This window comes from Phascolarctos cinereus, unplaced genomic scaffold, assembly GCF_003287225.1.
Source record: "Phascolarctos cinereus isolate Bilbo 61053 unplaced genomic scaffold, phaCin_HiC Scaffold_726;HRSCAF=1367, whole genome shotgun sequence".
Lineage (NCBI taxonomy): Eukaryota > Metazoa > Chordata > Mammalia > Diprotodontia > Phascolarctidae > Phascolarctos > Phascolarctos cinereus.
The window spans coordinates 3,129,200-3,143,611 of NW_027556098.1; the positions used below are offsets into that span (position 1 = coordinate 3,129,200).

A 14,412-nucleotide genomic window follows, 5' to 3' on the forward strand; every position below is an offset into this window, starting at 1 on the left:
TGAAAATTATCAGGTCACCACACTGATTAGAAATCATTTCCTTGGAGAATCTGAAAGCAATCTGAGGGAAATTAGACCTCAAATGATATCTCACATCATATACCACAATAAATTCCAAATGACTATGTGACCTAGATATAAAATGTCATATCATAAACAAATTATAAATGTAAGGAAGGCAATAATACTTTTCAAAATTATGGACAGGGTAAGAGTTCTTGATCAAACGAGGGACAGAGAGGATCACAGAAGGTAAAATGGACAATTCTGATTATATAAAACTGAAAAACTTTTGCACGAATAACATCAATGAAGTTGAAATGAGAAGGGAGATGATAAACTTGGAAATCTTTAGAGAGAATTTCTGATAGTCTGATATACAAAATATATAGGAAATTAATATAAATATATAAGAATAAGAGCCATTCTCAATAGGCAAATGATCAGATGTTCAAAACTTTTTCTTCTCTCCTCGAATCTCTCATGGCTCCCCCTTTCCCCATCCCCTTAGCTCACCTTACCTCATATTTTACAGAAAAAAACTGAGGCCATTAATTGTGAGCTCCATCTTCTTCTCTCATATCACTACTATACCTTCTGTCACTAGTTCCTACTTCACCCTTGTCTGACGTGATGAGTTGGCCTTATTCCTCCCATCTCCTCCAACACACTACCTCCTCTTATCTACTATATCCTTATCTACTGGCTCATTCTCTACGTGTGCTGGCCTCCCTCATCCTGAAAAACCCACACTTGCTCCTTCTATCCCTGCTAACTACTGTTCCATATCTCTTTTGCCTTTTGTGGCTAAACTCCTTGAAAGGGCCATTTACTTTCTCTTTTCTCCTTCTTCTGATCTTCTCATTCCACCAGAATGGCTCTTTCCTACTTATCTGGGTGTTCTTCCCTAATGTATCTGACCCAGATCTGACTTACCAGTCTGGTTCAATGCCTTTCCCCTCCTCTAAAGTAGGGTGTTTTCTAAGGCTTTGCTCTAGGTACTCCTCTTTTTGTGTTCTCCCTTTTCACGTTCTCATTTATTTTCTGGGGTTGAACTATTTCCTCTATGCAGATGACTTCCAAATCTATATGCCCAGTTCCAATTTCTTATTGTCTTGCTAGATATCTCCACCTGCATGTCTTTTTTTTTTTTAAAGGCAACTGGGGTTAAGTGATTTGCCCCAGGTCATGCAGTTAGTAAGTGTCTGAGACCAAATTTGAACTCCTGATTCCAGGGCTGGCGTGTTACCTAGCTGTCCCTTCCACCTGAATATTTTGCTGGTACCTAAACTGTCATCAACTTTCTCTTTAAATCTTGTCCCTTCTCCAAACTTTCCTAATTTTGTTAAGTGCCACCATCTTCCTAGTCACCCAGATTTGTAACTGCAATTATCTTTGTCTCTTCCCTTTCTTTACCTCTTAAATCCAATCAGCTGTCAAGTCCTGATCTTGAAGACATTTCTTTTCTGCTAATAAACATGGCTAATCCCTTAGCATAGGCCGTCACTACCTCATCTGCATTATCATATTACCATCTTAATTGGGGTCCCTGTGTCTTGTTTCTCTCAATAAGACAAAGTGGCCAAAAGAATATTGCTAAAGCACAGGTATGGTAGTGTCACTCCCCCTTTCAAAAACCTTAATGATTCCCTGTTGTCTTCAGGACAAAATTGAATTTCCTCAATCTGCACTTAAGGCCCCCTATAATCTGGCTCCAATTTACCTTTCTAGCATTTTTTCATATTACTCTCTCTTTCTGAGGCAGCTAGGTGGCAGAGTAGATAGAGCATTGGGCCTGGAGTCAGTAAGACCTGAGTTCAAATGTGACCCAGATACTTACTAGCTGTGTGATTCTAACAAGTCATTTAACTTGTTTGCCTCAGTTTCCTCACCTGTAAAATGGGGATAATAACATCACTTCCCTCCTAGGGTTACTGTGTGAATAAAATGAGATATCTGTAAAGCTTTTAGAAGACAGCATAGCATGTAGCATGTGCTTAAAAAATGTTTTTTTCCCCTTCCTAAAGTCTACATTTCAGATAAAGTAGATGACTAACTTACAACATCTCTTACCTTCAGGCCTTTGCATGGACTGTTCCTAATGACGAAAACACCCTTTATCCTCATCCCTCTGTCTACCAATTTCCTTCTTGACTTCAAAGTTCTGCTCAGGTACTAACCATCTCTATATAAAGCATTTCCTGATTCTCCGAGCTGAGTGCCTTCTTCCTCATCAAATTATCCTAGCATGCCCTGTCTGGATTTCTGTTTTGCCCCCACTGCACTTTACCTTATATTATATTTATTTTCAATTATAGAACACGATCACAAAACTCTTTCCAGATACTCTTTTAAAGACACTAGATTTCCCTCAGGCCCTATTTCTAAAAGTCTCCTAACCAATCTTCCTGCTTCAAGTCTCTCTTCTTTGCTCTATTCTCCATATAGCTGCCAAAGTGATTTTCCTGAAGCACAAGTGTGACCATGACACTCTTCTACTTAATAAACTTCAGTGGCTCACAATTGACACTGGAACCAAATATTATTTCATTTTTTAAATGCCTATAGCTTTATAAGCCCACAATTATTATTATTGTAGTACATGCATATAATTTATAAATAATACACACACACACACACACACACACACACACACACACACACACACAAGGGTGTAGTTTCAAAATTTTTTTACGCAATAGCGGGACATGATCAAAAAAGTTTGAAGACCACTGATTTATGGGGATTTTAAATGTCATTTAGGGAGAAGGTAGGACAGAAACCTACTGAAATTAGATGGGCAGTCCTCGATATACAGAATTATGTCTGCCTTACAAATCGATAAAATTATTAAGAGTAATATTTTACATCTTTTTAAAAAAGAAGACGTCATTTATTTTGATCATCTAAGTATTATACTTTAGAGTGAGCTGGAAAATTTTATGGATTAATGTGCCTCAGCTATACCTACCCATATAAATAGCACTAAAAATCAAAATATGTAATAGTAGGATCTTTATTTTGACGTGTTCCATTTTTAAAAGCAAATGTAATATGGAAGTTAAAAATATTCTGGAAATGTTCAAATCAATCAAAAGCCTAATGGGTAAACACCGTGTTAAAAAATTAATTAAATGAGAAAAGCAAAATGCAGTTTTGCACTTGAGAGTTACATAAGATACTTGCTTTATGTTACACCGTATCTTGAGAGATAACGAATTCATTCAGAACTGAAGAAAAGTTTGTATTACTGGAGTTTTGTATACTTCCTCTTGTTACAGCTGTATCTTGCAATCTTATACCTCTCTTTCCCTTGGATTCTATCCAATTTTCTTTTAATACAATGGTGGGGAGGAAAGGTGTATCAGAGGAACTAGCTTGCGATCTTATTAGTATAAAAAAACTGCAGGTGAAGAAACTTCCTCTACTAATACATATTTGCATCTGCCCTTCAAATTACAGTCTTAAGAATTGCCTGAGGCACTGATAGCTGAAGTGACCCATCCAGGGATCATAGCCACCTCTATCCCTAAGTGTCTGATGCAAGACTTCCTGACTACACAGCCTATTCCCTATAACTATCCGCTATATTGATGTGTCTCTTTTCTTCAAATAATACTTAAGAGAAATCTTACATATAACTTAAAGTTGGAAGAAATTAGTATCTACACTTTGGATACCACAGAACATTCAGTCAATATAAGGAGAGAGAAATGTTTGTTGAGTGAAAACTGCATATGATCACACATGTGGCATGGAAGATGATCACTCATGTTTGTCTCAACAAAAAACTTACTGCAGATAAGGCCAATATTTGTTGCTGAATTGTTTCTTCTTCATTGCTGTCAACCCACGGAGGCACTGCTGCTTCTATAAGTTAAAAAACAAAATGGTCATGATGAGAAGTGAATTATACTAATTATACAAAATAAAGAATGAGAAAATCAATATACCCAGTAAAACTTTTTTGATCATGTCCCCCTATTGCTTAAAAAAATTTTGAAACTACACCCTGGTATACATGTATTTACTTATTTATAAATTATATATATATGTACTACAATAATAATTAGTGTGTTCTATTTATAAACAATTTTAAATTTCATTAAATTGGCATTGTATCTACTGTATGTGAATCTGAAGAAGAGATACTATACTTGACTTACAGGAAAGAACAATGAAGAGGTTGAAAGACCAAGAACTATGAGGAGTTTTGAGAAATGCGAACTAAACAAAGAAATAGCCAAAGAGAAAACAAAACACTGAACTGAGCTAAAAATAATTAAAGAATTAAACTTCTCGAGTTACATTCTGCCCTGGACTACATGAGTACCAGAGATCCCAGCTACCTGAGGGATATAGACTAATCCCAAACACACCCAATTTATCAATGACCCACCTCTCCCAACACGCACCCCCTAGAAGATGACCTCTCTTTTCCTGCAATAAAAAATAGATGTCTTCACTCAGGGCATCCAACTAATTTAATCAACTTCAGTCTCACTGCAGCAAAACATACCCTTAGTGGCAACTGGCCAAAATGTTAACTATAGGGCAGTGATCACTGTTTTTTAAAAGGCTGGTATTGATGAATTGGCTATATTTTATACTGTCTTTCCTCAGTACAAAAATAAACTAGTTTTGATTTAGCACCACCAAGCGGTAAAATTGTGAGCTAAGCCACTTTATAAAGGAATATAAGAACTTAAACTATATTTACTTTAGTGTGAGATTATAAAGGGGACATCATCATCTAGCCAAAATAAAGCTATTTCTAGGCAGGAATGTGCCTAAAACTTTTGTATCCAAATTATATATGCTGAGAGGTAAAAGAAAACTAGAATAACTCTAACTTTTAAATAATCCTTTTCATTTCCCCCAGAAAACACTGTTTTTAAAATGGAAAATTAATGTTCTAATAAGTAATACATAATAAATATATATCATACCTGACTTTTTTGTATGTTGTTCTTGCACAAATTTTTTTTGTTCCTTCTGAAAATCTCCTATAATTGTCTGTAAAAAAAATTTAAAAGCCATGTTATTTTGAAAATAGTCAAACTACACTTGACTAGATAAAGGCACACATACATGACTTTTCACCTAAGTAGAGAAAAAAGCAAATCTTTTCTTCCTAAAACAGAATAAAAAGTACACAGTATTTTTAAGCTTGAGAATACATTTTTTGAGGATTTTCTTCCCCCATGCATAAACAAAATTACTGAGTATTTAATATTTAAAATATTACATTTCTATGCAACTTCTTAAATACATTAAAAAATAATTTTTCTTATGATATCCCTATGAGATAGGTTGTACAAGTGTTACCATTTTATAGATGCAGAAACCAGACCTCTAATTGGTGAAGTAGCTATACAATTTACCTAGTAAGTAGTACAGCTCAATCTCAAACCTAGCTCTTCTGACTTCAAACACTGTGACTTGCACTAAAATTCACTGATTTACATATAATATTGTGTGTGTGTGTGTGTGTGTGTGTGTGGAAATCTCAGTATAAAACAAGATTCCTAAGCTTTAGACAATACCTTATTTGTTTCAATTAATGTAAACAAACTTCCAATTTGGAATTGATTACACTGGGCTACGACTTCCAAGTACATAAGAAACCTGTTATTTGATTATGCACAGGGATGAAAATATAGTTTGGGATCTGAAATAACATTAAAGAACTAAATTATAAAATTTTAAATAAAAAAATTAAATTGTAAAATGATGGCTGAAATTATTAAAATGGTAATTTGTATTTTAAACAATTTTGCACAAATGAGCAAAACAACAACAACAAAACTCAAGGATCCCAGCACTAAGCAAAATTATAAAATATCAGAATATGTGGGACATTTTATTTTGGACTTAAAAAAACAAAACGATATAGTTAGAATAATTCAGATATGATAAATTTCATGGAGTTCAACTTTCAAAATATATTTAAAAGTACCTTATCAATGATATCATCTATTTTCCCTTCTTCTACTGACTTCTTTATTGTTTGTGCTGTTTCAGCAACTGATTCGGTTATCTTTTTTGTAGCAGCAGTGGCAAAGTTAAATAGGTAATCTGGCAATGATAAAAAAAAAATAAGCTTTAGTCTGCTCTCCATTCAAGTACATTACTTACTAGATTAATAATGATTTTTCCTCTCAAAAGAAAACCTGCAAGTATCTAAAATTCTGAAAGACATTGTTGATTAGGAAAGATATTTCCATATAAAATAAAAAAAATTATATTGCTACTATGTATCTGCAAGGAACTACACTAGCCATTGGGAATAGGAAGACAAAAATTAAATAGTCCTTAACCTCAAGAAACTTACATTCTCCAGAAAGGATACAAAATGCATACAAATAAGTAAATACAAACTATGTGCATCAATTTCAAGAAACAGAGAGTGCTAATAGCTACATCAAGACAGGTCTTTTTTTCCTTTTTTAAAAAGCTAGGCAATGGGGTTAAGTGACTTGCCCAGGGTCACACAGCTAGTAAGTATTACATGTCTGAGGCCACATCTGAACTCAGGTCCTCCTGACTTCAGGGCGGGTGCTCTATCCACTGCACCACCTAGCTGCCCCTCAACACAGGTCTTTTTTAGGAAGGCAACTAAGCTGTGCTTTGAAAGGAGGTAAGACTCCCTGGAGACTGAGAGAAGGGAGGGAATTTCAGAGAGAGGCTTTAAATGCCAGGCTGAGGTACTTCTTTCTTCTCAAGGCAAATGAACCACTGAAGATTTCTGAGTATGTGTATAGTTGGAAGAGTGATGCTGTAATATCTGTTTTAGGAGTATGAATTTGACAGGTGTGTGTATAGGATGAAAAGGAGAGTAATGAGATTGTAGGCAGAAAAGCCAATTAGGAGGCTACTACAAAAATCCAACTAAGACATGCTGAGCATAGAACTACAACAGAGGCTATACAAACAAATAAAAAGGAACAAGGAAACACTGTAGTTCAGTTATTTTTGTTTAGTTAAGGGGGGAGGAGAGGTATGTGCCTATTTAACATATGTACATCTGTATGCATTACTACCATTATGCTAGTGTGTGATCTTATGGGTATGAGCCTGCCATCTCCTCAGAATGCAAACCATCCAGCCTGTCCATTCCAACATATTCCTGTTCGTGTCCTCCAGAGAAGGCAGAGCCCACAGGCCAGTTCTCTTGCCATTCTGGGGTAGCAGAGGAACACCAGAGCTGTCCTGTAATCTTAACCAAGCTTTGTTGCAGAAGCAATTTCCTTACATGTGCCTCTCCAATTCTTTGGTGATTGTGGTATTCCATGACCTGTAAGCCATGTAGTATGATATTAACTGATAGCACATTCAACATTCAATCATAAGAACAAAAATTCAAGCTGGGTTTAAAAGAAATCCAACAAACTTTTTGCCTTTAGTCAGGCTTTCAGGCAAATACAACTGCGAATTAATTAGATTTCTTTTTGATTGCCAAGTAAACTTACCACAACAGCTATGGCAAACTTTCCTTACTCTACTCAAGCTCCCATCCTTACCTCTTCCCTTCACTCTCAGCTTTCCCTTCATTTCTTACTTTACTACTAATAAAGATCTATACCATAAGGCATGAATTCTTTACTTTTCTCTCTTCTCTAACCCCAAACTTCTTTCCCCGTCCTTTTCACCAAGAGTATGTCCCTCCTCCTTTCTACTTCTTTCCCTCATGTATTTGAATCTCAGGCCTTTTTGCTCCCTCAAAATGTCCCCTCTCTTTGGCATATTCACTCTCTTCTCTGTTAGCAACTTACTTCTGCACAAAACCTTCACTTAATCCAATTCAAAACAAACATTTATGATCATCTACTATGTGACCAAAATGATGACTTTCTTCAAGGAATTTCCATTCTAGAGACGTACACACAGATTAGTAAATAAAAGGTAAAACTGATCATTTTGAGAATACTAAGAATTAGACATGGAGGGTGGGGAGGGGAAGATATCGGGGAAAACTTCATGGAGGAAAAGGCAACAGGGTTGGTCCAGGCTTTGGTGAAAGCGTGTGTATGGACAAGGCATTAAGGTAGGAATCAGAATTTCAAGTATGGCTAGTCCAATTGCCTCTTTAGATATCATCCTATTTCTTTTTTTTTTTCACCACTACATTTCTCAACCGCTGCTTTCATTTCTGCCTTACCCACTCATAGGTTCATGAGATGCAGAAAGGAGTCTAGAGTTGAACCTCTTCATTTCGCAGATGAGCAAAGTGAGGCCCTGAGAAGTTACGTGACTTGACTCAGGTAACAAAGGCAGTAAGCAGCAACTCTAAGATTTAAAATCTAGATCCTGACTCCAAATTCCATTCTTTTCCAATGTACTATCACTAATTCCTTAAAGCATGAAAATGTGGCTTTCATCTTGACTGCTGAAACTATGCTCCAAAAGGTCATCAATAACGCCCAATTTGTCAAGTCCAATAACTTCTCCTTGGTCCACATTCTCTTTTGGGTCTATGAAGGAATCAGTGCTACGGAGCACCAAACTAACCCCTACTACTCTGGTCCTTCCCCTATCTTCCCTCTTGATATCTCCCACCCTTTTGACTTCTTCAAGGACCTTCCCTTCCAGTCCCACTTGACTAATTCCTACCCACACTTCAAGGGCTAGCTCAAACCTCTCTCAAATACAATATGATAGTTACTTACATGCACTTCACTAATCACTCACTCTACACCTCTTTATGGAAGGTATTTGTTACCCTATCAGCTCTTTGGGATGAAGATTATTCATTACAATCCATCAGAATTCAACTGCTTTTTAAGTATTATCACTTCACTTTATTTATTTTTATTTTTAGGCAATTGGGGCTAAATGACTCACCCAGGATCAGGCAGCTAGTAAGTGTCAAGTGTTTGGTCTGACTTTTTAAGTATTATCATTGTTATTGTACATATTCTCTCAGTTTACTTTTTCCACTATGCATCAATTCATGTCTATTTTTAACAGTACAATAATATTACATCATTCACGTCAAATTTTGTTTTGTCATTCCCTAGTTGATGGATAACCACCTTGTTTCCATTTTTTTTGCTACCAAAAAGAGAGCTATGATGAATATTATGCTTCCTATACATTATAAAGCACTGAACATAGATAAAGGGTATTTTAAAGTTTACTGCAGTATAACTAACTTTCACTATCTCCCCAGTGTGGCTAAAGAGCTACTAAAAAGCTATAGTGAAGCAAATCTTGGAACTCCATAATCTCAGAAGAATCTAAATTGTAAGTGACCAAAAGGGCAATGCAGAAATGTATCCATGGTTGGAATTACGCAGGCGGCGGCATATGCTTAATTCTGTGCACATGAAGTACCATAAAAAAGATAATGAAGAGCCTGGATACAAGATGGCATCGGCCACTGGCTTCATCCAGTGGCTCAGGGAATGCGGCCTCCGGGCGTAATCTCCAAGTGAAATTGCAGTTACATTACCAGGAGATAGCTAAGAGAACTCAGCCACCTCCTAAGCTGCCAGTGGGTCCTAGCCATAAGTTTTCAAACAATTACTACTGCACTTGTGATGGACGTCGACAAGCTTCTCCTCCTTCAATCATAATGTCTACTGTGAAAGTTTTTGAGTCTGGTCTTCCTGTTCAAATGAGACTATGACAACTTCTGGGAAAAAGCCAATGATACCAGGACCCCCCTTGAAAAAGTGGGAACTGTCAAAGGATGAACCGTATTTGTGAAATGGACATGGGAAGATGGACATGCAGATGCTGAGAGATTGTGTCTTTAGGGGACTATCTTGAAGTCATGAGCTCAGCCGCAGAGGCATCAAGGAGGATCACACAGTGAACATTATATCATAATATTTTATCTTGGGGTAGGGGAGAAGCATATATCCTAATACACGATAAATACACTGACCTCTGGTTAAAAAAAAAAAGATAATGAAAAAAATGGTATAACAGGAAATGAAGTGGGTCAAGGATAACAGATCAACAGCTCAAGTACTAGACTGTTCTTTGAAGTGTCTAAAAAAAGACCTAGTTATAGTATCTAGTGTATTGGAGGAACCCCAATATCCTGGAGGATTTAAGGGAATGTATAGAAAAGAATGAACAAATAAGCATTTATCAAGCACTTACTAGGTGCAAAATTTTGGACTAAATATTGGAGATACATAAAAATAGAAAAGCAGACAGTTCCTGATTTCAAGGAGCTTGAGTTCTAATGACTGATGACAATACATAATAGGAAGTTTTCTGCTACAAGTCAGATGGAAAGGTCCTATAGTCCTCAGGGTAAGATCTTAGGATCTGTATGTGGTAATGCAACCTCTTTAATGTCAACTGCACTGATAAAACCTTATCTATTTCTGACTTCGACCACTGTCCAGTGCCAAAGACTTTGGTGGTGAGAACCTTCCTTTACAAGTTCTTTAGTAGCTTCTGAGTAGGAGTTCTTTATTAGCTGCTGAGAAGACCCTAGGGGCTACAGCATCTGCAGAAGTAATTGCCAGGTCACTTCTCTTCATAGGTTGCTTCCCTGGAAGATGACTGAGGAGGCTTGGCTATAATTATGCAGGACAAAAAGGTATGGATGAACTTTGATCTGTACCACTGGAGGGAGTGTCCATGTGAACTCAGATCATGGATCCAATCAAATGTAACTACTTTTGTTGGGATTATCATTTTGTAGTTTGGACAGGAGATTCTTTCCACTTACAATTGTTTTAATCCAGCTTCACAGATAAGGCTACTTCCCATTTAAAATTACCACTTGGCCTTTTTCTTCATTGATTAAGATGATCACAATTTGGTACAGTAGCGCCAAGATACACCAAATGATTAAAGGAGTTATTGCTTATATTCTTATAATTTTTAAATTATTAGCTTTGATGGATTCTAGTCCTTTAACATATTATGCATTTTAGATTTGTACTTAAAGCTACAATCTATTCTTTATAATTATGGAGCTGCACTTGGATTTCTCTAGAACAGTGATTTCACTTGGGGTAGGGAACTCCCATAAGGAAACTCTCTCCACCAATGCAGACTGGCAATTTGCATACAGCACTAAGATGTTAAGTGACTTGCCCAGTGCCATACTACCATGGTATTGGTCAATGGCAAAACTTGAACCTGAGTCTCCCTGGCTTCTATGCTGGGTCTCTATCCTTTATGCTATACTGCATTTAATAAGTATTTGTTAGTTTGTGTTGAATTTTACAACAAATCAACTCTCAGTGTAGTGCTTAACTCTCATATACCTTTTCCCTTCTCTCCATTTATACAGCCACAACTGTAGTTCAGGCCCTCATCCCCTTTCACCTGGACTATTGCAAAATTATTTTAACTGGTCTCCCTGCCCCAAGGCCCCTCCTACTCAAACTAACCTCCACTCAGCTGCCAACCTGATTTTTCTAAAGCACAAGTCTGACCCTGTCATCCTTCTGCTCAATGAGCTCTGGTGGTTCCTTATTACCTCCAAGATGAAATATAAAGTCTTAGGTTTGGCATTTAAAACTTTTAAGAACCTGGCCCTTTCTACCTTTCCTGTCTTCCTACACTTTGACCTCTTTCATATATCCTCTATGATCCAGCTAGACTGGACTATTTGTTACTCTAACATAAACACTCTACCTCCTGTCTTTCTGCCTTTTCAGTGGCTATCCCTTTGGAAAGCTCTGCCTCCTCACCACTACTTCTCTACTTTCCCCTGCCAGACTCAGCTCAAGCCCCACCTTCTGCAGGAAGCCTTTTCTCCTGCACCAAGATGCCAACGCCTACTGTCTCAGATTACCTTCCAGTCATCTACTCTGTATATATCTTGCATATAAGTAGTTATCTGCATGTTATCTTCTCCATTAGACCCTGAGCTCCTTGATAGCAGGAACTTTTTTTTTTTTGGCCTTTCTTTATATCCCCAGCTCTTTGCACAGTGCCTAACATAAAGGCTTAATAAATGTTTATTGACTGAATCAAATTCTCAAATATGGAAAGAGAAATCAAAGCCAATATCCAATAAGGTGGTAAAATTGAGAAAGAACTTTTACTTAACTTATATATGGGCCAGTGTCAGGAAGGCTTAAGTCCCACATAAGGCTGCCTGTAACCCTAATAAGTCACTTGACCTCTAAGTACTATAGACAGCTCTCAGAAGATTATAATTTACAGAGAAAGTGTTCATTTGCATTGGAAGAGTGTCTATTTGACAAAATAACAATTATGGGCAACCTATACCAATAAAGTTACAAATTAGGTAAAAATACTTATACGTTAAAATGCAAAGATTTTAAAACACTGAAGATCTACTGGAGTAGATAAAACATATGAGAGGAACCCATTTTTATTTCTCCTACAAAACTATCTTGCCTCAAATTTTATAAGTATTAAACATCTGACTGGCAGATATCTTGTTTTGCCAACTAATTTAAGGAGTTCCCTGAGGGCACAAACTAAATCTTCTATATCTTTTGCAAGCCTCCAGGCTACTTAAGGAACAGGTTGCTTGAAAAACAATTGTTGAAAGAATCTTTATAACACATAAAATATTAAAGGAAAAAAAGCCCATTAGAACCAGTAATTAAAATGTATGTAATCAATAGCTCCTTTAATCCATCTGTTAAGTCTTCATATCAGGGCAGCAAGTTCTACTTATCTTAATCAATGAAGAAAAAGGCCATGTGGTCACTTAAAATATGAACACTCTAGCATAGCTTTGACAATTGAACCATCAAAATAAGGCATTCAGGAGCAAATAGCATGTTGATGTCCAGCCAGATCACTGTCTTTTATTATTTTATCAGATAGCCTCATGAGCAACGCTTAGTTATAGGAAAGATAAGGACTCAGGATAACTTTTTTTCCTAGCTGAAGATGAAGCAAAGGCCATCAATAAACAACCAGAATCCACCACTATCTACTCCACAAGGTTCTTGTTAACATATCTCTATACAGAACTCCAAATGTGTAAACTAATTAGGAAAACCCATTAAATTCAGCAAAACGGTATCCAGCCCTTATTTCCCAGCTCTTTGTTAACACAAAAAGGTCTGTTATAAAAGAAAATGAAGTCTAGAAAGCAGTTCATTATTATCAAAGCATAAAAACATTGGAGATACATGCACTAGTAACAATGAAGGTCTTTTAATATTTTATAGAAATAAACACGAGAACACTGCACATATGAAAATGCTTTTAGACGTGGATTTCTCTTTTTAATGACTGTACAGCCGACTGAACAAAGCCTGTCTGGGTTTTTAAAGCCTTTCTTAATATAGTTCCACTCCCCTATCCAACTACCTATTCTACAGCTGTTCAACCCAAACTGTCTGGTCTAGTCAGATCCATTTCCTCCTGGAGTCCTGTAAAATACAAGACTGCACTCTTACCTGTCCTCGGTGACCCCCATCTATCCACTTATCTTTTCCCACAGCCGTCCAACCCAAACTCTCTGATCAAATCCGATCCATCTCCTCCCGGTCACCTGTCCTAGGTGATTCCCTACCCTCCCAACCTGGAATGCCCTTTCACCATCCTTCAAGCTAGGTGACACCTCCCCCCACTTGGAATATGCTCTCTCCCCATCCTGCAAGGCTATGCTCGAGACCTACACTTTCTTCCACTTTCCTACCTGTACTTAAGATTCAGTATCATAGTTTAGGCCCTGACTAATTTCATAAACGTTCACGGATCCGGTGACTAGCTCAGGCTCCTGAGTATCAAAGGCGCTCAAACATTAAATAACTTCTAAGAAAAATCCGCCCCAGCTGGCACCCGGGCACGAGGGAGGCGGGGGAGGGCTGGTGGTCCTCCCCTCCAGGGTGCAGCAGGAGCAACTCCAAGTCCCGACCCCGGGGGACACACCCCCTCCCCTTCTCCACGCGGGGGACACAGTAGGTGCTTAATAAACGCTTATTTTCCTCCGGACTTTCTCCTGCTCTCCCTCACTTCTTTCTTTCTTTCCTTCAGCTCTCGGCAGGGACGTGGCCCGGGCTCGGGAAGGGGGGAGTGGCACCGATGTATCCCGCGGGGCGGTGACGGAGAGGAGGTGGCCCCGACCCGCCCCCACAGCCCTCCTCCCTCCTTTCCCCATCCCAGCCCCCATCCCCGCCCCGCTCTCCCGGCCCCGGGGATGCTCACTGCCGAGGCCTTTGGCCTGGTGGAGAAGAGGCTCCTCGTCTCCTTCCCGCGACTCCCCCGGACGCTGCTCGGGCTCATTCCCTGCCTCGGCCGCCTCTTCGGGGCTACCCCCGGCCGGAGGTTCACCCCCTGCGGACGCCTGTTCCAAGCCAAACCAGCTGCCCAGACTCCGCAACATCCCGCCCGCCCGGCCTCAGGCGACCGCAGAGAGCCCCGTCACCAGGGTCCCGTAGCAGCAACCGCCGCCGCCTCTGGGTTCAACTTGCCAGTTTCCCTGAGTTCGCCGGAAGCCGTTCAGAC

General features: G+C 38.4%; 1 protein-coding gene and 1 pseudogene across 2 annotated transcripts in view; one reads left to right on the forward strand and one right to left on the reverse strand.

Moving 5' to 3' along the window:
- SYAP1 (synapse associated protein 1) overlaps positions 1 to 14,412 on the reverse strand; it is a 33,303-nt gene extending 18,891 nt beyond the window's left edge. Inside the window, exons 1-4 of one of the 2 annotated variants that reach the window (XM_021007439.2) lie at positions 14,113 to 14,412; positions 5,960 to 6,078; positions 4,950 to 5,016; positions 3,797 to 3,870 (exon numbers count right to left, since the gene is read on the reverse strand). In XM_021007439.2, the coding sequence (XP_020863098.1) occupies positions 3,797 to 3,870; positions 4,950 to 5,016; positions 5,960 to 6,078; positions 14,113 to 14,290 (438 nt within the window). In that variant the 5' untranslated portion in view covers positions 14,291 to 14,412. The remainder of the gene's footprint in view (positions 1 to 3,796; positions 3,871 to 4,949; positions 5,017 to 5,959; positions 6,079 to 14,112) is intronic. The other variant, XM_021007438.2, reaches the window with a different exon arrangement.
- Positions 9,370 to 9,892, forward strand: LOC110222450 (NADH dehydrogenase [ubiquinone] 1 alpha subcomplex subunit 7 pseudogene; annotated as a pseudogene).